We start from the raw sequence: 23653 nt of genomic DNA, 5'->3' as shown, positions 1-23653 counted from the left end.
TCCATGATCACGAGGATTTGCGTTCCCTTATCTACTCGGAACCTATGCCTTCGTCCATGCATGGGAAAGCGGCGACATCGATCCGCTTCCGAGAGATGCTGCTATTAATGGATTGCTACGCGTCTGTGACATTATTGGGACACCCCACAACCACATTCGCGCGCCTCTTGCCCAACATCGAATTTTCCCCTGGGACACTGTGATCTGCAACAACGTGAGATTTTATCAGCCACTGTTTGCCGAAGACGCCTCTGACGATGTCAGGCGCACGGCTTTTTATTCTACTCACTCCTCTTTGGGGGATTGTGATTTTGAATTGTGGACGGACGGTCCTTCATACCTCGCTGCACTCGCGTCCGGATCCGCTGCGCTATTATATGACTCCACCACGACAAATGATCTCCCTGTGGAGGTACATCGTGCAGCAGCTGGCAGCCTCGCATGCTCATATAGGGCAGACTGCCTTGCGATCGAAAATGTTTTTAGACATCTCATACCTCCTTGTCTGGGAGCATCCCAATCGCCCACACGAATGCTGGAGGAAACGGACTCCCTCTCGGCAATTGAGGCACCCCGCGTTGCCCACCGACCGTGCGAGACCGCGTTACTGAGTAAATTTGGATTATGCTGCTTTCCTTGGTGAAGCGAGGTCACCCTGTGGATTTTATATTTTCCCATCACACTGCGGTATTCCACGCAGTGAGGCCGCTGACAAACAAGCCACGATTGCACGATCCCTCCCGCAGGACTGCGTCAATGCCTGGCAAGTGGGCTTCCTTACCGCCGTCAAGAGGTTATAATGGAAGGATGCCCAGGAGGAAAAGGAAGGCGCGCACACCGCGTGACAGGCGCCTGTCGGTGTGGCGAGGACTCTATTCCTGGTGTTGGCCCGGACATCGTGCCCGAGTGGCGGCACTGCGCACAGGCGCGATGCGACTCCTGCCCACTCTTCGACAGGCCTGCACGCGCCCTGCGGATCACAAGGAACCCTCTGTGTCGGTGGTGCCGTTCCTCCCTCACTGCGGTGACCGGCCCGCCTCTGCCTCCGCCGGAACCTCTTCCCGACGTGAGCACCGCAACTCCTTGTCGACCAGCGAGCGGTGGATTGACGTCCTCCTGCCCAACCTGCGGCAGAGTGCGCTTGTCCGTCCACAGTATGAGGGCACATGCCGGACGTGCTCAGCCTGGCGTTATAATAGTTTGCGAGGGCCTCCCATGCGGATGCCGCAATGGCGCCACCGTCTTCCTAACAGGCGCCTCGCGCACAGGTCGCCACCGAAGTTGCCAAGCATGCCGGCAGGCAAGACACGCAGGAAGCACCACCGCGGGTACTCGAGATGGACCAGGCTCTTCCGCCACCGCCTCATCACGGACGCCACGGGCTGCTGATCCCCGACGGACCACGGGAGACTCCGCCTCATCCACTGCGGGAATGCCCTCGTCGTTGGGAACTGGGACTGCGACTGTGTGGGACTGCCCCAGCCCGCACGACGGAATACTTGCCACTTTTGTACGGACGGCCCTTGCGCTACTCACTCGTTATTGTAGCAGCATACAACCAAAACAAGATAACAATCTTCTTTGTGGTGAATATTGGCCGCACTTCCCGTGGACCAACAATCCGCGTGGTGTGCGGGGATCTCTTCTTTTTTTATTGTTACTATGCTTTTGTGCTGCTGTGTGCGCTGCACCTTCTTGTGTGTGTGCGCACCCCTCCGTGAGGGGTGCCGACACGACGGACCGCTCTCGCCGTATGTGCATGCGGTGGAGCCTTGTGTGCCGCTCCTGTTTGCTTCTCCCTCTTCCATCTGTGTGTTGGTGTTGCGGCAGGGCTGTGTGTGTGTGTGCCTGCTGCCGTGGATTGGAGTGTGTGTCGTGCGTGGTGTGCGGCGTACGGTGCATGCCTGGCTGCTGCCCTCTCCTCATGTGGTGTGCCCTCTGTGTGTGTCTGCCGCACCTCTCGTCTCCCCTGTTGCTCTCCATGTCCCTCACTGTGCAGATCAGCTCCACACCACTGAACGACCACACTCACGATGATGATGACGTGCCGTCTGCTGTGCGCCCTGCTGGTGCTTGCCCTGTGCTTCTGCTCGTCCGTGTTCGCGTCAGAGTCTGAGACGGCTCAGGTTGAAGATATTGTTAGCGGAACCTATTCAGCGTCTCATGTACCAGGAGGACCACCGGGGGTCAGTGAGCCGCTGCCACCAATTACGTTGTCCACTGCGCGAGGGGCACCAATGACTGTGATCGGTCAACCAATGTCGTCAGGTGAGGTGTCCGGTTTGGTACCGAGAAAAGGTGGCGGAAGGAGAGCAGATGTGGCTGATGCGTTACAGAAAAAAGATAGGATTGATATGACAGCGCCAGAGACTTCAGATACAAGTCCGGCAGATGGTCTGCTAGGGAATCAAGATAGAGAGGGCTTGGAGCCTAGTACAAAAGAGCAAACAGTTCTGGGGACCGGTGAGGGCGGTACGACAGTATCACAAAGTCGCACGAGACAGCCGGCAGAAGAAACAGTTGAGAGCGTCGGAGGCCTTGCCAAGACGACTAAGACCACTAAAATAAAGTCACCAGAGGGAGCATCACCGGGGGATTTGCCAGCGAAAGCAACAGATCTAACACCTTCACCGCCAGTGGAAGGACCACTCCCCAATGCAGATAAGGCGCCGGTGCCGCAGCCAGAGGAAGACTCAGTGAGCATGAAGCCAAACAAAGATTTGGCAGAAGAGGATATCGCCACCACCGTAGACACAGATCAGAATGAAACATCCAGCGGTAGAGCCACATCAACCACAACAACAACCCTCGTTGCCAGCAATAATGCAAATAACGAAGCAGACAGAAGCACTGGAGAAGATATTCCGAACAATACACCGGATTCCGATGTGTCAGGGACGGAAGAAAGGCGGGATGAAAATAAATATAATAATACGAAGGAAACACCGGTCCAATTCGCGGATATAAAAAGTGTCACGGTGGCATCTGGCAACAGTGACAGCAGCACCGCAGTCTCTCACACCTCCCCTCTTTTGCTTCTTCTTGTTGTTGCTGCTGCTGCGGTGGTGGCCGCGTGAGAGTGAGTGTGAGAGAGCCGTGCACCGCCCGCACACACACTCGTCTTTCACTCTCTGTGTGTGTGTCCCCTTGCACGGACTCTCGCCCTCACCTCACCCCACGAGGCACACACATAATGTGCCCATTGTATATATGCATGCACACCCATGCAGGCCCGTTGGTGCTCTCTTTTGCACGACACGCACCGCTGCCGTCCTGCCTGGCTGCATGGGCGGAGCACCGTAACGGTTTCTGTTTTGTTTTTATTGCATTGAGTGGGCGACCTCTCTCTCTCTCCCTCTGTGTGTGTGTTTTGCATTACGGGAGTAATGAGAGTGTGTGTGCGCTGGTCGTCCCACGCTTCGGCTTTTTGTTTTGTTTTCCTTTTTGATTTTGTGGTTGAGTGCACCCATTCCGCGGCTGCGTGTGTGTGTGTGATGATATGAGTAATTTGCGTGTGTTTTATCTGCCTCTTTCTTCCATTGCTTTCTTCAGACTCTCTTGTGCCGCACAGCTGCTCTGCAAGTATAGGCGCTGCCAAACAAACATGCACACACACACGCCATTATGCATACTCTGTAGAGCGGCGTGATAGCTGAGAATGGATGCACGCAGAAGATTCTGGCTGCGACGTCCCTCGCGAGGAGGGAGGACGGGAGCCTGCGATTTATTTTTTGACACGTTGCAGGCGTGCAGTCGATTGGGTGGTGTGGCTTCAGTTGCCAGGGACAAGTGCGGATTGCTTCTCGTCCAGCTGCTGCACGTGCCAATGTGTATCTCCCATGCTGAGTATACTTTGGTCAGGGATTCCTTGCCTGTGTGGGTGATGTGCGTTGGAAGGGACAACAGTAAAATGACTGGCGAGAGCGCGTGGGCTTTGCAAGGGGCGGTCTTGCTCTTTTGCATTCCGCTGGTTGTTTTGTGTGTAGGCAGTCGTCGCTCGGTGTGTGCTGACGCGTGGCAGAAGCGCCCGCCGTGACTCCTCCTGCTGGTGGTGGCAGTCGCTGTGTGTTCCAGGTGCACTGTTCTCCCTTCTGCTGTTCCGTGTGTTTGTGTGCGTGAGTTGTTGTTGTTGGGAGTGACTGCGGCGGGGATGATGGTGCCACTCACTGTGGATGGGTGACGGTGTTTGCTGTTGTACTTCTTTTCTTGGCTTGTTTTCCTTCATTTCTTTCTCACCCTCACAAAGAGGGAAAAAAGCGCTAAACGTTACTGTGAAATTCGAAGGCACTGAAAGGACTAACAGCACACACCGCCTACACACACATATTTGCATGCTCTCACGTGTTGCTGCAGTGAAGGCACCCGCACACACAACCGTCGCCGCGTGACCGGACACAGCGGAAGGAGGAGGGAAGGAGGAGAGAGTGAGCCGCAGAGGCTCAACATGTCCCGGCGTGCGTTTACTTCCGCGGTGCTGCTCCTCCTCGTCGTGATGATGTGCTGCGCCATCTGTGGTGGAGCTACGCAAGCTGTGGAGCCGTCGTCTGATCCGAAGTTTGAATGGAAGGACGCTAATGAGGAGGGCGTAAGTGTGAAATCGTTGGGTGTTCCCGGCCTTTTGAAAGTGGGGAATGTCGTATTTGCCGTTGCTGAGGCGCAGTGCAAGAATGATGAAAAGAACGTCTTTACTGGCATTGCATCCCAACTTCTTACGAAAGATACTGCTGAAGAACCAATGGAAGTGCTTAAGAATGCCAGAGTGATACGAGTTCTGGAGGAAGTCGCTCCCAAAAGCAAGAAAGTAGATGTGAGCCGGCCAACAACGGTTGTGAATGGAGGTGATATTTACATGGTCGTTGGGTAATACAGTGGGAATGCTGGTGCTGATGCTCGGGAGAGTGCTGCAGCTCAATCGGGATTATTGATGGTGAAAGGGGAATTCAGTGATAAAGAAAGTAACAAACAAATTGACTGGAAAGATACCAACGCTGTCCCGAAGACACCTTTCGGCGAACAACCTTCATCCTTGACAGGACTGATTGGCGGCGGTGGATCGGGTGTTAAAATGAAGGACGGTACGCTTGTGTTTCCGCTGGAAGGCACGAAGGAGAGGGATGATAAAACAGAAGAGGATGAAAAGACAACTACCTTTTCACTGCTCCTTTACTCCTTGGATGCTGAGAGTTGGACGCTGTCGAAGGGGATGTCTGCCGATGGCTGCGGTGATCCCTCCGTCGTGGAGTGGAAGGACAAACTCATGATGATGACTGCGTGTGGTGATGGCCGCCGCAGGGTGTACGAGTCCGGTGACAAGGGGGAGTCGTGGACGGAGGCACTCGGGACACTCTCGCGCGTGTGGGGCAACAAACACAAGAGAGAAGCTAAGGCCGTTAGAAGCGGGTTCATAACAATGACTCTTGACGGTGATGGAGATGATGAGAAAAATGTGATGCTCGTTACTCTGCCGGTGTATTCCAAAGAAACACAAAATGAAAAGGACAGACTCCATCTTTGGCTGACGGACAACACGCACATTGTTGATATTGGGCCGGTATCCGAGAAGGACGATGACGCTGCCGCCAGCTCCCTGTTGTACAAAAGTAGTGAAAGTACAACTGATGAGGAGAAGAGGGAGGAGTTGATTGCACTGTACGAGAAGAAAGGCGGTGGGGAAAAACCATCACACAGTCTTTGGTCTGTGCTTCTGACTGAGCAGCTGCAGCGTGTGAAGGAGGTGCTGGAGACCTGGAAGGAAGTGGACGAACGTGTCTCCAGGCTGTGCCCTTCTGAAAGTGCTGAGAAGGATGGCTCACCTGACAGTGCCTGCAAAAATAAGATCACGGCTGGGCTGGTTGGCTTTTTGTCCGGCAACTTCTCTGATGAAACATGGAGGGACGAGTACCTCGGGGTGAACGCCACAGTGAAGAGAGCGGAAGAAGGAGCGCCAGCAGAGAAAGCAGAGACTGCAGAGTCTTCAGATGGTGTGACGTTTCGGGGAGCGTGGGCGGAGTGGCCCGTTGGCAGGCAGGGGGAGAATCAGCTGTACCACTTTGCGAACTACAACTTCACTCTTGTGGCGACGGTGTCCATCGACGGTGTGCCGACGAAGGAGGGAGATACCCCCATTCCATTGATGGGTGCGAAGATGAATGGCGATGATAAGACTGTTCTCCTGGGACTGTCGTACAGCAACAACGAGAAAGAGAAGAAGTGGGAAGTGTTGTCCAGTGGCACAGTGACTAAGGGGCATAGCAGCCATTGGGAGCCAGGGAAAATACACCAGGTGGCCATTGTGCTGCAGAACGGCACTCAGGGCTCCGCGTACGTCGATGGTAAGCGTGTGGGTGAGCCATGTAAATTGGAGAATACGAATTCTAAAGGGATCTCCCACTTCTACATTGGAGGGGATGGAGACAACACAGAGAGAAAAGACGTTTCTGTGACTGTGACGAACGTCCTGCTGTACAACCGCCCGTTGGATGGCAATGAGATTACTGCTCTTAATGCAATTAAACCCCCGATTACGCCTCCGAAGGAAACAAGTGCGCAGGAAATTGTGGTGCCTTCTTCTGGCAGAACACCGCAGGCGGGACAGGAACCTTTGAATGGAGATGAGGGTGTGGGCGGTGGCATTGCATCCCCATCAGCAGTGTCCGCTTCAACGACTTCCTCAGGAAGTGGGCAATCTGTGAACCAACTCGCGCCAGGAAGGCCTCACGACGGAAATGCAGATGTGGATGGCACTTTCTCGTCTAGCGGTAACCCAACGGTGGGGGAGGGGAGTGCAGATACGATACAGGGGGATGGACCGCACACACCTTCCGTGGGTGATACCGCCGCCGCCGCCGATACAAACGTTCTTACCGCTGAAACCGTGGGGCACGATGCACCCGCATTGACACCTGAGGTGAGCATGAGCCCTGGTGCGGATGGGGAGACGGCAGGAGGAACGGATGCGCGGGAGGAGGAAATCCATCCGCAGGACAGGGACGTAAATGCTGCGGCCCTCAGCAGCAGTCTGGGAAATTTGTCGCAGGGGAATAACAGCGATGCCGGCACTGTGCGTGAGAGCAGGGTGCCGCCGCTGCTCCTTCTGCTGTTTGGACTGTGGGGGTTTGCGGCTGTGTGAGGCGTGACTGGCTGCCGCGTGGGACACTTGCGACCTCCCCAGCAGAGAATTGCGTCCAAGAACTAATTCTTTCCCTTCAAATAGTTTTTTCTTTTTTGCTTATTTTAAATTTAATTTCCTGTTTGCTACTTTTTGGTTGATTTTACTTTTTTTTTTTTTCCTAATCTCTCATTCCTTTGCCTTTTTTTTTTTTTTTTGCTTTTGGGGCAGTCAATATGTACGTTTTTTTCTTTTCTACTCTTCCCTCTTTTAATTTTTTGTTGCTGCGCTCTTCCTGCGAGGGGTGCCGTGTGTTCCCGCCCAACTGCTCCACTCGCACACCCACCGACACGCTCACGACGACGGCCCTGTGCGCCTCGCCTGCTGCACGCATGAGGAGGGGCCGCGACGAACGGCGCGCTGAGGGAGCCGTGACGTGTGGGCGTGCGACGAGGGCCTGTGGGGCGGAGCACACATTTCTTCCCTCTTGTTTTGTTTTCTTGCGGTCAGGGCGGGCAGACACCCGCAGCGCCACACACACAGCCACACCCTGCCGCTTTAAAAAAGGAATTTTACTTGCTTTCTTTGACTGTTCTTCTTGTTTTGCGTGTTTTTTTTTCTTTTGCTGCGCTCACTCTCCCGATGGAGTGACGCGACTGCCGTCGTGTCTGCGTGCTTCTCTCAGTCCCCACACACGAGTGACTGTGCTCTGCGGGCCGCACTCACGCGCCGATGGGAGGGCTGAGGGGAGCAGCAACACGCAGATGACCCCATGAAATATAAACGATGTGCGGACACACAGAGGGTCAGACGGTTGAAAGACATTTAAATATCTTTTAATTTTATTTTGTGGGCAAAATATACGCAGACAGTTTGGTGTGGCCACACGGCAGCCGGCTGCTTTTTTAAATTTGTGTGGAACAGTAATGGACGACTTCTTTCTTTTTATTTATAATTATTTTGTGTGATGGAGTTTGTGTAAGACGAAGGGGAACGTTCTTTTTTGTTTTAAATAAGTCTTGTGTGAATTGCCGCTGCTTGGGCTGCAGTACCGTCATGAGTTTGAGCGGTCTTTTTCCTGTTGTTTCCGCCATGCGTCTCCGATGTGCATTTTTGTGCGTCCCTCCACATACTCCGCTTCCTCTTTTCTTCTTTGCTTTGTGTTTCTGCAGGCACACACGCACAAGATGCACATTGCAGTGGATTTGAATGCTTCTTTTGTAGTGCATGCTGGCAGTTGCGTGTGGCGACTGTCGTCTTCTTCCGTGGCATGAGGAGAAGGGAGGAGAGGGAGCGCGCACCCCGACTCTATTTTCCAGCGGGTGTGATGCACTGCGTGTGACTGCGTTGAGTTGGGCTTCGTGTCCCATTGAGGGCGGGATGGCAGGAAACTTTGTTGCCACGTCATGGATGGATGAGGTTTTGCTTCCGCTTCTGCCTCGTGTGGTGGGTGCTTGCTCCGTGTGCGTTGTGTGGTGGCCGCGGTGCTTTTGCCATTTCTCTGGGACAGCAGGAATGAGCTGGGTGGAGATGGTGGTGGATGCCGTCTTGTGGTGTGTGAACTGTGCGGCTGGGCCTGCTGCCATTTCCTCATTTTGTCTGCTCTCTCGCGCTGCATCCGCTGTGCCCCGTCCCTCTCCCTCTTGTTGCATTCTTTTTCTTCTGTCCCACAGATCAGTTCACTGGCTCCAGCGACTCCACTACGGGTGATGATGACGATGGTGACGGTGCGGCACCGTGTTGGTCCTTGCGCTCTCGTGCTGCTGCTGCTCGTCCGTGTGCGTGACGGCTGCTGGGAGTGCTGGAGATGTATCTGGTGATGCGGATGCGGTGGTTGTGCCGGTGGATGTGTCGTGTGCTCCGAGTGACGGCAGCCTGAGCTATCGCGTGCGTGTGTGTGGGCGTGGAGGAAGTGTTCCGCTGCCGGTGCTGAGGCTCAGTGTGAGAATTATACTTTCATTGGCTTTGGTGTGCGCATGCATGGCAGGAATGGTGAGCTGGGTGCTGTGTGCCATGTGGCCAATGCAGTGCACACATGTAGCAACTGTGCTGTCAGCTGTGCAAGGAAAGAGGAAGGGGCCACCGTTGCCTTCACGATGAATGTGACGACACATAAATACGCCGGCCCTTATGAATTGTGGTGGCGTCAATTTTCTCCCGATGGAGCCATCCATCCGCCTGCACGGAGCAGCGATGCTGACCGGACGGGCATCTGTCAGTTGCCGGCACCCCGTGAAGGGAAGGATGACACAAAATCTGGTGGGACAACTGCGCCGCAAGTGAATGCTGAGCCGTCACGTCAAAACGAGGTTTGGCGACGGTCTGCGGCGGCTGACGGACCCAACACCGTCGATCCGAGTCCCGCATCCAACACGGCGACCAACACTTCCGGGACGAAGCCTGAGTTTGCCAGCAATCCGAATGAAATGATGGTCCAGAATGCATCCAAGAAGAGGCCTTCCTTTGCCAACGGTCCGAGAATATTAGTGGCGTCGAATGCATCCGGGATCATGTCTGTCACTTGTGGCGGCAGGGAAGACGTTGCTGCGGATAACACGGACGAGGTGAGTGAGCGCGGCGCCAATGGACGCAAATCTCTCGTTTTAGAAAATGGCGTTGCAGGCAGTGGATTTGTTGCTGAGGGTGATGCGGGCGGAATGACTCAACGCAATGCCTCTGGACACGATAACAGACCCCAATTACGAGAATTCACCGCGCAGTATTCCGGGAGCGGCGGGAGTCCACACGACTGCTTTGCCCCGCTCAACTTCGCGAAATTGACACTGCGAGAGTTAACTGTTGACGGCACTGTGCGTGTGTGCGTGTGTTGGGTGTTGCTGCTTCTTCTGGGATTGTGTGGAGTTGTGGCAGTCTTGTGAGCCGAAGAGTGTGGCATTGCGACTCCTCACGGAGAACATGTGCCGCGTTGCATGCGTGTTTTCTTTTATTATTTATATTTTATTTTGTTGGTTTTGTTGTTTTTCTGGAATGATGAAGATCTTTTTTGTTCCTTTATTTAATGGTCGGTTGCTGCACACTTTCATGAGGGACGTGTTTTCCCCTCTTGTTTGCTTTTTTTTGCCCACACGCGGTGCCGGCCTCATTGCTGTGCGTCCCACGGACTGCACGAAAGGAGGAGTGGAGGAGCAGGCCGGATGTCGCGGTGAAGTGTGAAGAGTGTTTTGTGGGCTTACGGAAGTGCACAATTTTTTTTAATTTTATTCAGTGCGGGCAATATGTACACACAGAAACACATGCTCTTATTTTGCCGCTTGGCGCATAAATTAAAACACCGGCGGAATGAATTTTCTTTATTTTTTTTGGGAGTCCTGCCGGACGCTCAACTCTGTTTTTCCCTGCTCAGCTTCTGGCTTGCAGGGGTGGGTGCGAGTTCTGCAATTGTACTGATTCCAGCTGCCTCATTTTAGTGTACGTTGCTTGGGTGCTGCCACTTGATGCTGTGGCGTGGCTGTGTGACTTGTCTCTCTCCTTTTGCTTCCGCTCTCCGCTGAATGGGAGTTACTTGTGCTGAAGGCCACACGCAAGTGACAGGAGTGGTGGCGATGATGACTGGCCGTGTGCTGCTGGTGTGTGTCCTCTGCGTGCTGTGATGCGGTGGGGATGCCGATGGCAGTGCGGTTGGTTATTCGCTCTTGCGGTGGCGCGCTCAGCTGCGGAAGGGATGCGCGGAGGAGGTCGGCAGGAGGACAGGAGGCGAGGCGAATGCGTCCGCCGTTGAGGAATGCCTCCGTCAAGGGATGGGCGGTGTGCGTGCCGTTGTGGATGGCCGTCGTCGTCGGAGGCGTCAACACTCTGCCGTGGCCGCTGCTGCTGATGGTGGTTCTGGTAATGATGAGGATCATCGCGAAGAGAACGACGACAAATTGAAGGGATTGTCTTTTTCAGGCCACACGTTGCAAGCAGAAAAGAAGAATCCAGCAGGAGGACGGGAAGAATTTGCAAAAGTGCCGGGAGGGGAAAATAATTTGAAAGCAGACAAGAGTGAACCAAATTTCGAAAAAGACAAGGCGACTTCAGTCGTCAACCCCGCCAATCCAACTGGAATTCAAGAGTTGGCAGACTTGCCATTGCCTGTTGCGGGTGGCAGTCAAAATCCAAAACACGCTGAGCATGGACTTTTCAACGCCAATTCAAGGCTTGTGGGCGGCGTGTCAAAAGACGGCCAAACAGAAGGTGAAAATGGCAGGGGAAATCAACCACCACCACCACCACCACCACCAAAAGAAGGCACAGAAGCGGGGCCATCAAAGCCTTTAGGATTAACTGAGAAACGGACACCAATTCCAGTGGAAGAAGACTTAAGGCCGCGAGACGGAAGTCACTCACACAAAAGGAGATGCTCCAAACGAAAGATGCTTCAGAGCACGAAGAGGGAGAAACAATTTCCTCGGATACACAGCGGAGTGCATCCAAAGAAATTCCGGAAGCCACAACTCCATTATCCGCCTCCAAATCTGGCAGCGGTATTGCCGGAAGCACGGTGGAGAAGGGTGGTGTTAACAATCCTCAACCTCCTGCCGCCTCAGTGACACAACATGATTCCGCGGGAGATACTGGCCCCGCTGCTCCGCCAGCCAGCACCAGTGAATTGCAAGCAGAAGAAATACCCAACGCTGGTATAATTGCCACGACGAATGATGACGACAGCGACAGCAGCCCTGCAGCTTCTACTGCTGAAAGGCCTACCGCTGGCACAAGAAGCACCCAAGCCTCTGGTGATGCGAGTGACCTTGAACAGTCTAATAACGACGACGTCAATGATGACGTGGCACACAAGGATAAGACTGTGGAATTTGAAACCGCTTCAGGAAACAGGGACACTCAGGCAGATAATGACGAGAGATACACAGCAGTACCAGAAAACGCCACCAATAAAACGAGCAATACAGAGATCACAGCTGACAGTGACAGCAGCACCGCGGTCTCCCACACCACATCCCCTCTTTTGCTTCTTTTTGTTGCGTGTGCGGCTGCTGCGGTGGTGGCCGCGTGAGAGTGAGTGTGAGAGAGCCATGCACCGCCCGCACACACACTCTTCCTTCTCTCTCTGTGTGTGTGTCCCCTGCATGGACTCTCGCCCTCACCTCACCACACGAAGCACACACAATAATGTGCCCATTGTATATATGCATGCACACCCATGCAGGCCCGTTGGTGCTCTCTTTTGCACGACACGCACCGCTGCCGTCCTGCCTGGCTGCATGGGCGGAGCACCGTAACTGTTTCTGTTTTGTTTTTATTGCATTGAGTGGGCGACCTCTCTCTCTCTCCCTCTGTGTGTGTGTTTTGCTTTACGGGAGTAATGAGAGTGTGTGCGCTGGTCGTCCCACGCTTCGGCTTTTTGTTTTATTGTTTCACGTGTGGTGTGGTTGAGTGCACCCATTCCATAGCTCTTTTTTCGGATCGGTGGCTTGCTTTGACGGTGGACGCCTAAATTGTTTGCTTTTTGTGTATTATTATACTGTTCCTTTATTGTTGAGAGAGTGTCAGCCTCTTGTATTCTTGTAGCGCCACTGAGTTTTTTTTTTTACATACGCCATGCGTCATTTGATTCACGTTATTCTGCGGCCTGCATTGCTTTTGGTTCTGCTTGTGATGATGTTTGTGCTGTGATTTGTCGGCGGGTGTCTTGCTGCCAGTCTGACTTATCCTTCGTTTCTTGACGATTTGTTGCGTACTGACGGTGCGTGGGCGTCTCTGGTGATAGTGGGGGCCGCATGTCTCAGAGCGCAGGATGCGTCGCGGGTGTGCGGCGTCGTTTGGAAGTACCGATGGGTGACCATCCGCATCCAGGCGTCATCAACGGACTGTGAGGGCAGCAGGAGGCACTGCGGCTTCTTTTGGCTTTGCACAAAGAGTTTATTGGACGGTGCGTTTGTTTTCAATCTTTGCAGCTTTTGTGGGGAAGGTGGGAGGCTGAGGGCATCAGGACTGAATTCATTTGAGTGGCTGCGTTCCGTTGAGTTGCGGCCAGTCGTGGCACTCTTTTGGGGTTTGGCGGCTCGTCTCTTTTTTACTTCCCACCGCAGCAGGTGGAGGCCACTGATCCGAGGGACATTTGTTTGACCGCGTGTAAGCTGCTGCCGTGCGTGGTGCATGGACTATGTGATTGTGTGGGGAGGTGCATGGAGTGACGAATGCTTCTGTTTGGCGTGTCGCGGTGTGTTGGAATGATGTTCGGATGACATGTGAGGGGTGTTGTGATTTGTGTGTCTTCTCTGGTGGAGCCGACATGTGTGCGGGATTGTGGCACTGCTGGCTGACAGTTCCACGTCACTTTTCAGCATTCCTGGATGTGCTGAGGAATGACGGCTGGCGACCAGCGTGTTGGTGCTGCTGGTGGGAATAAGTGCATCGGGAATGGGCCACTTTCTCTTTCCGTGCTGGAGCCGATGAACTGGCACGAGGGCACCGGCTGCAGGCTGCCTGCCAGCACGTGTGAGCGGCGGATCCATGCACGCACCGACGCTCATCGCAAGAGCTTGTGCGATCACAGTGGCTTTTGTGGCGTGCTTTTGTGGACGTCATTCCGTCGAAGAATGTGTGAAGCAAACGGCTGACTGCACACGAGGAAAATAATTGCGTGCACTGTGCCGTGTTTCGGCGTCGATGGCAGAGCGGCATGAAGCCCGTGCTGGCAACTGAGATGTTTGCGTCGCGAGGGATGTCGGTGTTGATTTTGGATCGTCGAGGGTGAAGTGATTTTGCTGCTGCCCGTGTGTGTGGCCACTCCGGCGGAGGGCGGACACAACAGGGAGGGATGCAGGCGCTGCGTGTGTGTGTGCGGGTGCCATGCAACAACGTCACAACAAACATGCTGCGACTCGGTGACCCTCACATCGTTGTGGTCCTCACGAGCAGCCGAGCCACGGCCCGCATCGATGCACTTAGTGGCCGGAGTGAGGCATCTTTTGAGGCGCTGCAGGGAACAGGATGTGTTGACGCAGCCACGACGTGCATGGAGTGTCACGATGGCACAGTCAGCTGTGGCTGGTGGAATATTTACTTCTCGGATGCAACAGAGAGAGAGAGAGAGCTGCTCCTGCTGCTGGCGTCGTTGCTGCCTTTTGTGGCCTCCCATGCCGATTATTGTCTGTCCGCTGATCATGGGCGGCATGCCTCCACTATTGACGTCGTCTGCAGGCATTCCACAGCACCAGTGAAACACACATCACGTCGCATGCTTTGGCTGTGGATATGGTGTCGTGAGTGCAGCCGGCATTATTTTGACTGACTCCTTTTCACTGCCTTGCGACAAATGGATGCGTCGCCGCCCGAGTCATTCACTGCAGCTCCGTGTGCTGTGCTGCCAGCACAATACTCTCCTGTTGTCTGGCGCCTGGCTGACAGTCAAACACCACTGCGTTGGGACATGCAAGGATGTGGACTGCCGCTCACGGTGTTGGGCACCGCTGTTTGGATGCGGCGGCCACACGAGCGGATGTATTGTGGCAAAATCAAATGCGTGAAATACGCGGAGTCACAGCGGCTGCAATAATATCAGCGGTGTGGCACCACGGAATGTGTGAGGGGGTGGTGCATGATGAATCACGGTGGGCGGCATGCGAGGGAAGTGCACCGCGACGGAGCGTCATCCCGCCCTCAGCCTGCAGGGGAATGTACGCCCACAAAATATATGGACGAGGCACCACCAAACACACATGCCCTTCTGTGCAGCAATAAATAGGAGCGAAGGTGCGTTCTGGTGTGTGGGAGTCCACTCACATATTTTCATCTCCACCGCAATAAACGGTGAGGAGTCAGGTGCCACAGCAACGAAGGGAAACACAAACATCTATTGCAGCACTTTACCGGCGAAAAGCAGGAACAACACAAATTGAATTATTGGCTGCACCAACACAAGAAAAAAATGCACAAGAGGAAAAAAAACAAATAATTGTGCACCCTGCGGAAATTCTTGAAACACACGATCCAGGCATGGAGGTTTGCTCTCTGCAAAAATGAAAAAAAGCATGCAGACATCCGCCAACATGCAAACAGAAACACAAATAAATGAATGCTTGCATTATTCCATCCCTTGCGCTTATATTTTTGAGTGCGGCTGCTGCGGTGGTGGCCGGGCCTGCATGAAGTGGTGTGCGATGAATGTGGACGAAGGCCTACGGCAGCCGAAATGTTTTTGTGGTGAATATTGGCTGCACTTCCCGTGGACCAACAATCCGCGTGGTGTGCGGGGATCTCCTTTTGTATTGTTACTATGCTTTTGTGTTGTTGTGTACGCTGCACCTTCTTGTGTGTGTGTGTGCGCACCCTCCGTGAGGGGTGCAGACACGACGGACCGCTCTCGCCGCATGTACATGCGGTGGAGCCTTGTGTGCCGCTCCTGTTTGCTTCTCTCCCTCTTCCATCTGTGTGTTGGTGTTGCGGCAGGGCTGTGTGTGTGTGTGTGCCTGCTGCCGTGGATTGGAGTGTGTGTCGTGCGTGGTGTGCGGCGTACGGTGCATGCCTGGCTGCTGCCCTCTCCTCATGTGGTGTGCCCTCTGTGTGTGTCTGCCGCACCTCTCGTCTCCCCTGTTGCTCTCCATTTCCCTCACTGTGCAGATCAGCTCCACACCACTGAACGACCACACTCACGATGATGACGACGTACCGTCTGCTGTGCGCCCTGTTGGTGCTTGCCCTGTGCTGCTGCTGCCCGTCCGTGTGTGCGTCAGATAAGCCTGCCGCTTCTTCACAGGTGGCGACAATTTCGTCATCAACCCCGACATCTGGTCAGAAAGGTGAAGAGTCGGGTGTCGGACATGCAGATACTGCAGTAAATGGAGGTGGTTCGAGCGATAAGGAAAAGCAATCAAGTGATGCTCACAATGAGGTACAAGAAGAAAGTACGGAAGACACGACAGGGACAGAAAGTGGCACGAGTACATCCACAAAACAAGGAACTAAGGGTGAAGAAGGTCCTGCCGAGACTACCACGACAACCACAACAAAGGCGCCAACCACGACCTCGACCACCACCACAACAAAATCACCAACAACGACCACCACTACAACACAGGCACCAAGTACTACGACTACAGAGGCTCCAACTACGACGAACACCCGCGCACCGTCACGTCTTCGCGAAATCGACGGCAGCCTCAGCAGCTCTGCGTGGGTGTGTGCCCCGCTGGTGCTCGCCGCATCCGCGCTGGCGTACACCGCTGTGGGCTGAAGAGGTGTGTGCGGGCTGTGCGTGCCAGCACTCAACCGCGGGGATTTGTGCGCGTGTGTTGTGGTTCACTGTACTAAATAAGAGGAAATAATGATTGTGTTTTGCTTCACTTGCTTCTGCTGCCGTGCTGTGTGCTCCGCGTTGTGCCCCGCATCCGCCACGTTGAACGCATCGCGGACACACTCATAAGCATGCGCGCTGGAGCCCTGGGTTTGTTTTCTTTTTTAATTTCTGTTTTTTATTTATTGTTTTTTATTGCTTTTTAAACTTGTGGTTTGCGGTGCGGTGTGCGAGCTCTGCAATCGTACTGACTCCATCTGTCTCATGGTGTGCTGCCATTTGTTGCTGTGCGTGGCTGTGCGTGGTGTAGCGGCCGTGTCTATCTTTTCTCTTCCCTCTCTGTTGACGTGGTGTTACTTTTGCTGAAGGCCACACGCAAGTGGCAGGAGTGATGGCGATGATGACTGGCCGTGTGCTGCTGGTGTGTGCCCTCTGCGTGCTGTGATGCGGTGTCGTTGGTAGATGTGAAGAGGAGGCAGGAGCTCCTGTGAGTGGTGGTGGACCTCCGCCGGCAGCCAAAGAGCTTGAAACGGCTGGACAATGCACCAAAAACTTAAATTTTGGATCACCAGATATTGATGGAAAAGTGATACCTGCACCTTCCCCTCCCACAGAGGAAGCTGAAGATGAAGACAGTGATGAGGAAGAAGAAACGGCGGAAGAAACGAAAAAGGATAAAAAAGACGAAAAAGAAAAAAATAAGGTACAACCCCAGACACACGAGAGTCAAAATAATGAGGGGGCACCACCACCTCCACCACCGCCACCAACGATACCATCGGGTGGACCTGCACCATCATCAACAGCAGGTGAAGGAGGCCCACTACCAGATCAAGAAAACTTACACAACGTAACCAAAGCAAAGAACGAAAACACACCGTCAAGATCCAAAACGGACTCAGAAGCACCGGAACCACCTCCAGGGGATGCTACACAAAGGCAGCACAGTCATGACACAGACACAAAGGATTCGACGAAGAATGCAGCAGCCGGCAGTCCAGCAGAAACAACAACAACCTCATCTACCTCTAAAAGTGGCAGCGGTGATCATGTCCAGAATAAGGCAGATGAGGATGATGCTCAAAGCTCTGAAGAACAACACGAGAGCCTTGAAATTGGCAACTCCAACGTTGTTCCACCACTCAGTGAGACAGCACCAAAAACAGCAAGGACAACCACCGACGCTCAAACAAATGGTACGGTGACAAAGGTTGGCGACAGTGACGGCAGCACCGCGGTCTCCCACACCACCTCCCCTCTTTTGCTTCTTCTTGTTGCGTGTGCTGCTGCTGCGGTGGTGGCCGCGTGAGAGTGAGTGTGGGAGAGCCGTGCACCGCCCGCACACACACTCTTCCTTCTCTCTCTGTGTGTGTGTCCCCTTGCATGGACTCTCGCCCTCACCTCACCACACGAAGCACACACAATAATGTGCCCATTGTATATATGCATGCACACCCATGCAGGCCCGTTGGTGCTCTCTTTTGCACGACACGCACCGCTGCCGTCCTGCCTGGCTGCATGGGCGGAGCACCGTAACTGTTTCTGTTTTGTTTTTATTGCATTGAGTGGGCGACCTCTCTCTCTCTCCCTCTGTGTGTGTGTTTTGCTTTACGGGAGTAATGAGAGTGTGTGCGCTGGTCGTCCCACGCTGCGGCTTTTTGTTTTATTGTTTTACTTGTTTTGTGGTTGAGTGCACCCATTCCATTGCCCTTTTTTCGATTTGTGGCTTGCTTTGACGGTGGACGCCTAAATTGTTTGCTTTTGTGTATTATTATACTGTTCCTTTATTGTTGAGAGAGTGCCAGCCTCTTGTATTCTTGTAGCGCCACTGTTTTTTTTTTCTTTTTACATACGCCATGCGTCATTTGATTCACGTTACTCTGCGGCCTGCATTGCTTTTGGTTCTGCTTGTGATGATGTTTGTGCTGTGATTTGTCGGCGGGTGTCTTGCTGTCAGTCTGACTTATCCTTCGTTTCGTGACGATTTGTTGCGTGCTGACGGTGCGTGGGCGTCTCTGGTGATAGTGAGGGCCGCGTGTCTCAGAGCGCAGGATGCGTCGCGGGTGTGCGGCGTCGTTTGGAAGTACCGATGGGTGACCATCCGCATCCAGGCGTCATCAACGGACTGTGAGGGCAGCAGGAGGCACTGCGGCTTCTTTTGGCTTTGCACAAAGAGTTTATTGGACGGTGCGTTTGTTTTCAATCTTTTGCAGCTTTTGTGGGGAAGGTGGGAGGCTGAGGGCATTGGGACTGAATTCTTTTGAGCGGCTGCGTTCCGTTGACTTGCGGCCAGTCGTGGCACTCTTTTGTGGTTTGGCCGCCAGTCTCTTTTGTTTACTTCCCACCGCAGCACGTGGAGGCCACTGATCCGAGGGACATTTGTTTGACTGCATGTGAGCCGCTGCCGTGCGTGGTGCATGGACTATGTGATTGTGTGGGGAGGTGCATGGAGTGACGAATACTTCTGTTTGGCGTGTCGCGGTGTGTTGGAATGATGTTTGGAAAACATGTGGAGGGTGTTGTTTGTGATTTGTGTGTCTTCTCTGGTGGAGCCGACATGTGTGCGGGATTGTGGCATTGCTGGCTGACAGTTCCACGTCACTTTTCGGCATTCCTGGATGTGCTGAGGAATGACGGCTGGCGAACAGCGTGTTGGTGCTGCCGGTGGGAATAAGTGCATGAGGAATAGGCCGTTTTCTCTTTTCCGTGCTGGAGCCGATGGACTGGCACGAGGGCACCGGCTGCAGGCTGCCTGCCAGCACGTGTGAGCGGCGGATCCATGCACGCACCGACGCTCATCGCAAGAGCTTGTGCGATCACAGTGGCTTTTGTGGCGTGCTTTTGTGGACGTCAGCCCGTCGAAGAATGTGTGAAGCAAACGGCTGACTGCGCACGAGGAGAATAAGTGCGTGCACTGTGCCGTGTTTCAGCGTCGATGGCGGAGCGGCATGAGGCCCGTGCTGGCAACTGAGATCTTTGCATTGCGAGGGATGTCGGTGCTGATTTTGGATCGTCGAGGGTGAAGTGATTTTGCTGCTGCCTGTGTGTGTGGCCACTCCGGCAGAGAGCGGACACAACAGGGAGGGATGCAGGCGCTGCGTGTGTGTGTGCAGGTGCCATGCAACAGCGTCACAACAAACATGCTGCGACTCGGTGACCCTCACATCGTTGTGGTCCTCACGAACAGCCGAGGCACGGCCCACACCGATGCACTTAGTGGACGGAGTGAGGCATCTTTGAGGCGCTGCAGGGAGCAGGATGTGTTGACGCAGCCACGACGTGCATGGAGTGTCACGATGGCACAGTGAGCTGTGGCTGGTGGAATATTTACTTCTCGGAGGCAAAAGAGAGAGAGAGAGCTGCTCCTGCTTCTGGCGTCGTTGCTGCCTCTTGTGGATTTTCATGCCGATTATTGTCTGTCCGCTGATCATGGGTGGCACGCCTCCACTAGTGACGTCGTCTGCAGGCATTCCACAGCACCAGTGAAACACACATCACGTCGCATGCTTTGGCTGTGGGTATGGTGTCGTGAGTGCAGCCGGCATTATTTTGCCCGACTCCTTTTCACTGCCTTGCGACGAATAGATGCGTCGCCGCCCGAGTCATTCACTGCAGCTCCGTGTGCTGTGCTGCCGGCACAAGACTCTCGTGTTGTCTGACGCCTGGCTGACAGTCAAACACCACTGCGCTGGGACATGCAAGGATGTGGACTGCCGCTCACGGTGTTGGGCACCGCTGTTTGGATGCGGCGGCCCCACGAGCGGATGTATTGTGACACAATCAAATGCGTGGAATACGCGGAATCACGGCGGCTGCAATAATATCAGCTGTGTGGCACCACGGAATATGTGAGGGGGTGATGCATGATGAATCACGGTGGGCGGCATGCGAGGGAAGTGCACCGCGACGGAGCGTCATCCCGCCCTCAGCCTGCAGGGGAATGTGCACCCACAAAATATATGGCCGAGGCACCACCAAACACGCATGCCCTTCCATGCAGCAATAAATAGGAGCGAAGGTGCGTTCTGGTGCGTGGGAGTCCACTCACATATTCTCATTTCCACCGCAATCAACGGTGAGGAATCAGGTGCCACGACAACGAAAGGAAACACAAACATCTACTGCAGCACTTCACCAAAGAGAAGCAGGAACAACACACACCGAATTGTTGTCTGCACCAACACAAGAAACATTCACAAGTGGGAAACAAAATAATTGTGCACCCTGCAGGAATCCCAAGACACGATCCAGGCATGAAGGTTTGCACACACACAAAAAAAACCCAGACGAAACACATGCAGACATCTGCCAACATCCAAACAGAAACACAAATAAATGATTGCTTGCATTATTCCATTCCTTGCGCTTATATTTACGTGTGCGGCTGCTGCGGCGGTGGCTGCGCTTCCCATGAAGTGGTCTGCGATGAATGTGGACGAAGGCCTACGGCAACTGAAGTGTTTTTGTGGTGAATATTGGCTGCACTTCCCGTGGACCAACAATCCACGTGGTGTGCGGGGATCTCCTTTTGTATTGTTACTATGCTTTTGTGTTGTTGTGTGCGCTGCACCTTCTTGTGTGTGTGTGTGCGCACCCTCCGTGAGGGGTGCCGACACGACGGACCGCTCTCGTCGTATGCATATGCGGTGGAGCCTTGTGTGCCGCTCCTGTTTGCTTCTCCCTCCTCCATCTGTGTGTTGGTGTTGCGGCAGGGCTGCGTGTGTGTGCCTGCTGCCGTGGATTGGAGTGTGTGTCGTGCGTGGTGTGCGGCGTACGGTGCATGCCTGGCTGCTGCCCTCTCCTCATGTGGTGTGCCCTCTGTGTGTGTCTGCTGCACCTCTCGTCTCCCCTGCTGCTCTCCATTTCCCTCACTGTGCAGATCAGCTCCACACCACTGAACGACCACACTCACGATGATGATGACGTGCCATCTGCTGTGCGCCCTGTTGGTGCTTGCCCTGTGCTGCTGCCCGCCCGTGTGCGTTTCAGGCACTCAGACTGGAACTGGAGCCGCCGCCCCTTCTTCCAATACGACCACGACGACGACCACAACAAAACCACCGACTACGACCACCACCACCACAACAAAACCACCGACTACGACAACGACCACCACAACACAGCCACCAACCACGACGACCACCACTACAACACAGGCACCAAGTACTACGACTACAGAGGCGCCAGCTGTGTCGACCACCCGCGCACCGTCACGTCTTCGCAGAATCGACGGCAGCCTCAGCAGCTCTGCGTGGGTGTGTGCCCCGCTGGTGCTCGCCGCATCCGCGCTGGCGTACACCACTCTGGGCTGAAGGGGTGTGTGCGGGCTGTGCGTGCCAGCACTCAACCGCGGGGATTTGTGCGTGTGTGTTGTGGTTCACTGTATAAAATAAGAGGAAATAATGATCTTGTTTTGCTTTACTTGCTTCTGCTGCCGTGCTGTGTGCTCCGCGTTGTGCCCCGCATCCGCCACGTTGAACGCATCCCGGACACACTCATATGCATGCGCACTGGAGCCCTGGGTTTGTTTTTCTTTAATTTCTTTTTTTAATTATTGTTTTTTAATTATTGTTTTTTATTGCTTTTTAAACTTGTGGTTTGCGGTACGGTGTGCGAGCTCTGCAATCGTACTGATTCCATCTGTCTCGTGGTGTGTGCGCTGCTGCTGCTGCTGGGGTGCTGCCATTTGTTGCTGTGCGTGGTGTAGCGGCTGTGTCTCCCTTTGTTTTTCTCGTGCTATCGCAGGTTGGCTCCGCAGCGTTAGGCGACTCCACTGTTTGTGATGATGACTGGCCGTGTGCTCTGCGTCCTGTTGGCTCCTGCAGTGATGTGCAGCTGCTCGTGCGTGTGAGTGAGGGCTGCTGCGACGGGGTGCGTGTGCGTCCGCGGGTGATGGCTGCGGAAGGTGGACCCGTGGCCGGTGGCTCTGGACGAAGGGGAATGTGAACTCTGAGGACAATAGCAATCAGGAAGATGAGGAGGGTGGAGGAAACACCGTGGGTGAGGACCCCAATCCCACCTCGGGAGCACTCACTGCTCCGACGAGGCAGGACCAATCCAGCAGCGACCCACTGCGAAGTGGCACTAGCAATCCGTCCGGCACTGGCAGCGCGTCTGCTGCTCGGATGCGTGCAAGTGGACCGGAGTCTTTGGACGGAGGGCACGCCGCAGGCACAACATCCCCATGCTCCGACGCATCTCAGCAGGCAGCGGGTGGAGTGCATGCTGGTGGCGGGAGGACCTCCCAGGGCAGTCGGGCTTCGGAACAAACCGTCACGGGACAGTCACAGGTGCCAGGGACGGCGAAGGAAGCACCGCAGGGCGATGAAGGAGGAGAACCCGGAGCACAACACGAGGCCGACCAAACCACAGAAATGACTGTGGTGACCGCTTGCGCAGAAACAGCGGTGGAAGAGGAGAGCCGCCAGCGGGATCGCAAGATGCACCACGTCTCTATAGTGGCGGGAATGCTCATTATTATTATTATTTTTCTCTTACCGACATGTCTAGCCACACGATGTCATCAGGGTGCCGAGGGGATGGTCGAGCAGCGACATGAGTTTCCTGCTATGAGGCAGCTGCCATTGGGAGAAGCTTTCGGCGCGAAGGTCCTTCTTGATGCCCAGCCGTTGGCGCAGAGCCAGAGCGTCTGTACATTCTGGAAGCAGATGGCGCAGTGTTTTCTGCGGGCTAATTGTTGCGCTTGTGGAGGCTGGCTGATCCTGCGGTAGCAGTGATTGCCTCCTGGCACTGCTGCTGCGGTGCCGATCAGCGTCTGGGTTGTGTGCGCGGCGATTTCTGTGCTGTGCGGTGCCTTTTTTTGTGTGGGGAGGACCGTGTAGCAGCAATCGCGGTGGAGGTCGGGAAGCGGTGGAGGGCGTTCCGGATGAAAGCACCGACAGTGACCGATGTGGTTCGTGTGTCCCACCAGTGTGGCGTCACAGTGCGGGCATTTCTTCTTCCGACGCTGTGTGGAGAGACGGCCCTCCACAGGCGGTGCGTCGGCCTCCCTTGTCGTCGGGGGAACAGTGTCCGTCCCCGGTGCAGTTGGATCGTTGTTAGAGCGCATGAGAGCGGAGTGTTCCGGTGAGATGTTGCGGAAACGGCGTTGGTTCGCGAAGTCTCTCACGGCCCAGTATAGTCGGCCCCAGAGCTCAGATTCCCCGCACCTTGCCCTTGCGAGGTGAACCAGTTCCTGACGGTGAGGAATTCCTGAGTAATCAGGTCCTTGCCGCCTGGATCTGATGGCCTGGCGCCGCCAAGCAGGTAGTGGTTGGTGTCCTGATGCA

General features: G+C 54.4%; 5 protein-coding genes and 3 pseudogenes across 5 annotated transcripts, besides 9 other annotated features; all 8 read left to right on the top strand.

Moving 5' to 3' along the window:
* Positions 1–23653: part of a sequence feature (areas not merged during assembly with more than two copies in the genome that could not be assigned to a particular haplotype) that runs on past the window's edge.
* Positions 625–1389, top strand: Tc00.1047053506993.190 (uncharacterized protein; the record flags this gene model as incomplete). The annotated part of the gene is made up of 1 exon (XM_810681.1): positions 625–1389. One exon carries the CDS (start codon positions 625–627, stop codon positions 1387–1389), a length of 765 nt encoding a protein of 254 aa, XP_815774.1.
* Positions 2034–3077, top strand: Tc00.1047053506993.180 (mucin-associated surface protein (MASP), putative; the record flags this gene model as incomplete). Its single annotated transcript, XM_810680.1, has 1 exon — positions 2034–3077. One exon carries the CDS (start codon positions 2034–2036, stop codon positions 3075–3077), a length of 1044 nt encoding a protein of 347 aa, XP_815773.1.
* Positions 4445–7129, top strand: Tc00.1047053506993.160 (annotated as a pseudogene).
* Positions 7214–7332: a sequence feature (A-rich).
* Positions 9085–9987, top strand: Tc00.1047053506993.140 (uncharacterized protein; the record flags this gene model as incomplete). The annotated part of the gene is made up of 1 exon (XM_810679.1): positions 9085–9987. The coding sequence occupies one exon, from the start codon at positions 9085–9087 to the stop codon at positions 9985–9987; it is 903 nt and encodes a 300-aa protein (XP_815772.1).
* Positions 10051–10073: a sequence feature (AT_rich).
* Tc00.1047053506993.130 lies at positions 10671–12122 on the top strand (annotated as a pseudogene).
* Positions 11325–11349: a microsatellite.
* On the top strand, positions 15726–16304 carry Tc00.1047053506993.110 (mucin TcMUCII, putative; the record flags this gene model as incomplete). The annotated part of the gene is made up of 1 exon (XM_810678.1): positions 15726–16304. The coding sequence occupies one exon, from the start codon at positions 15726–15728 to the stop codon at positions 16302–16304; it is 579 nt and encodes a 192-aa protein (XP_815771.1).
* Tc00.1047053506993.86 lies at positions 16756–17673 on the top strand (annotated as a pseudogene).
* Positions 16977–17063: a sequence feature (CT-rich).
* Positions 17108–17133: a microsatellite.
* Positions 21278–21676, top strand: Tc00.1047053506993.63 (mucin TcMUCI, putative; the record flags this gene model as incomplete). The annotated part of the gene is made up of 1 exon (XM_810682.1): positions 21278–21676. One exon carries the CDS (start codon positions 21278–21280, stop codon positions 21674–21676), a length of 399 nt encoding a protein of 132 aa, XP_815775.1.
* Positions 21390–21516: a microsatellite.
* Positions 21898–21944: a sequence feature (AT_rich).
* Positions 22851–23653: part of a mobile genetic element that runs on past the window's edge.

This window comes from Trypanosoma cruzi, genomic scaffold, assembly GCF_000209065.1.
Source record: "Trypanosoma cruzi strain CL Brener 1047053517085 genomic scaffold, whole genome shotgun sequence".
Taxonomy (NCBI): Eukaryota; Euglenozoa; class Kinetoplastea; order Trypanosomatida; family Trypanosomatidae; genus Trypanosoma; species Trypanosoma cruzi.
The sequence above is the reverse complement of the archived record's forward strand: the minus strand, read 5'-3'. Positions and strand labels throughout refer to the sequence as shown.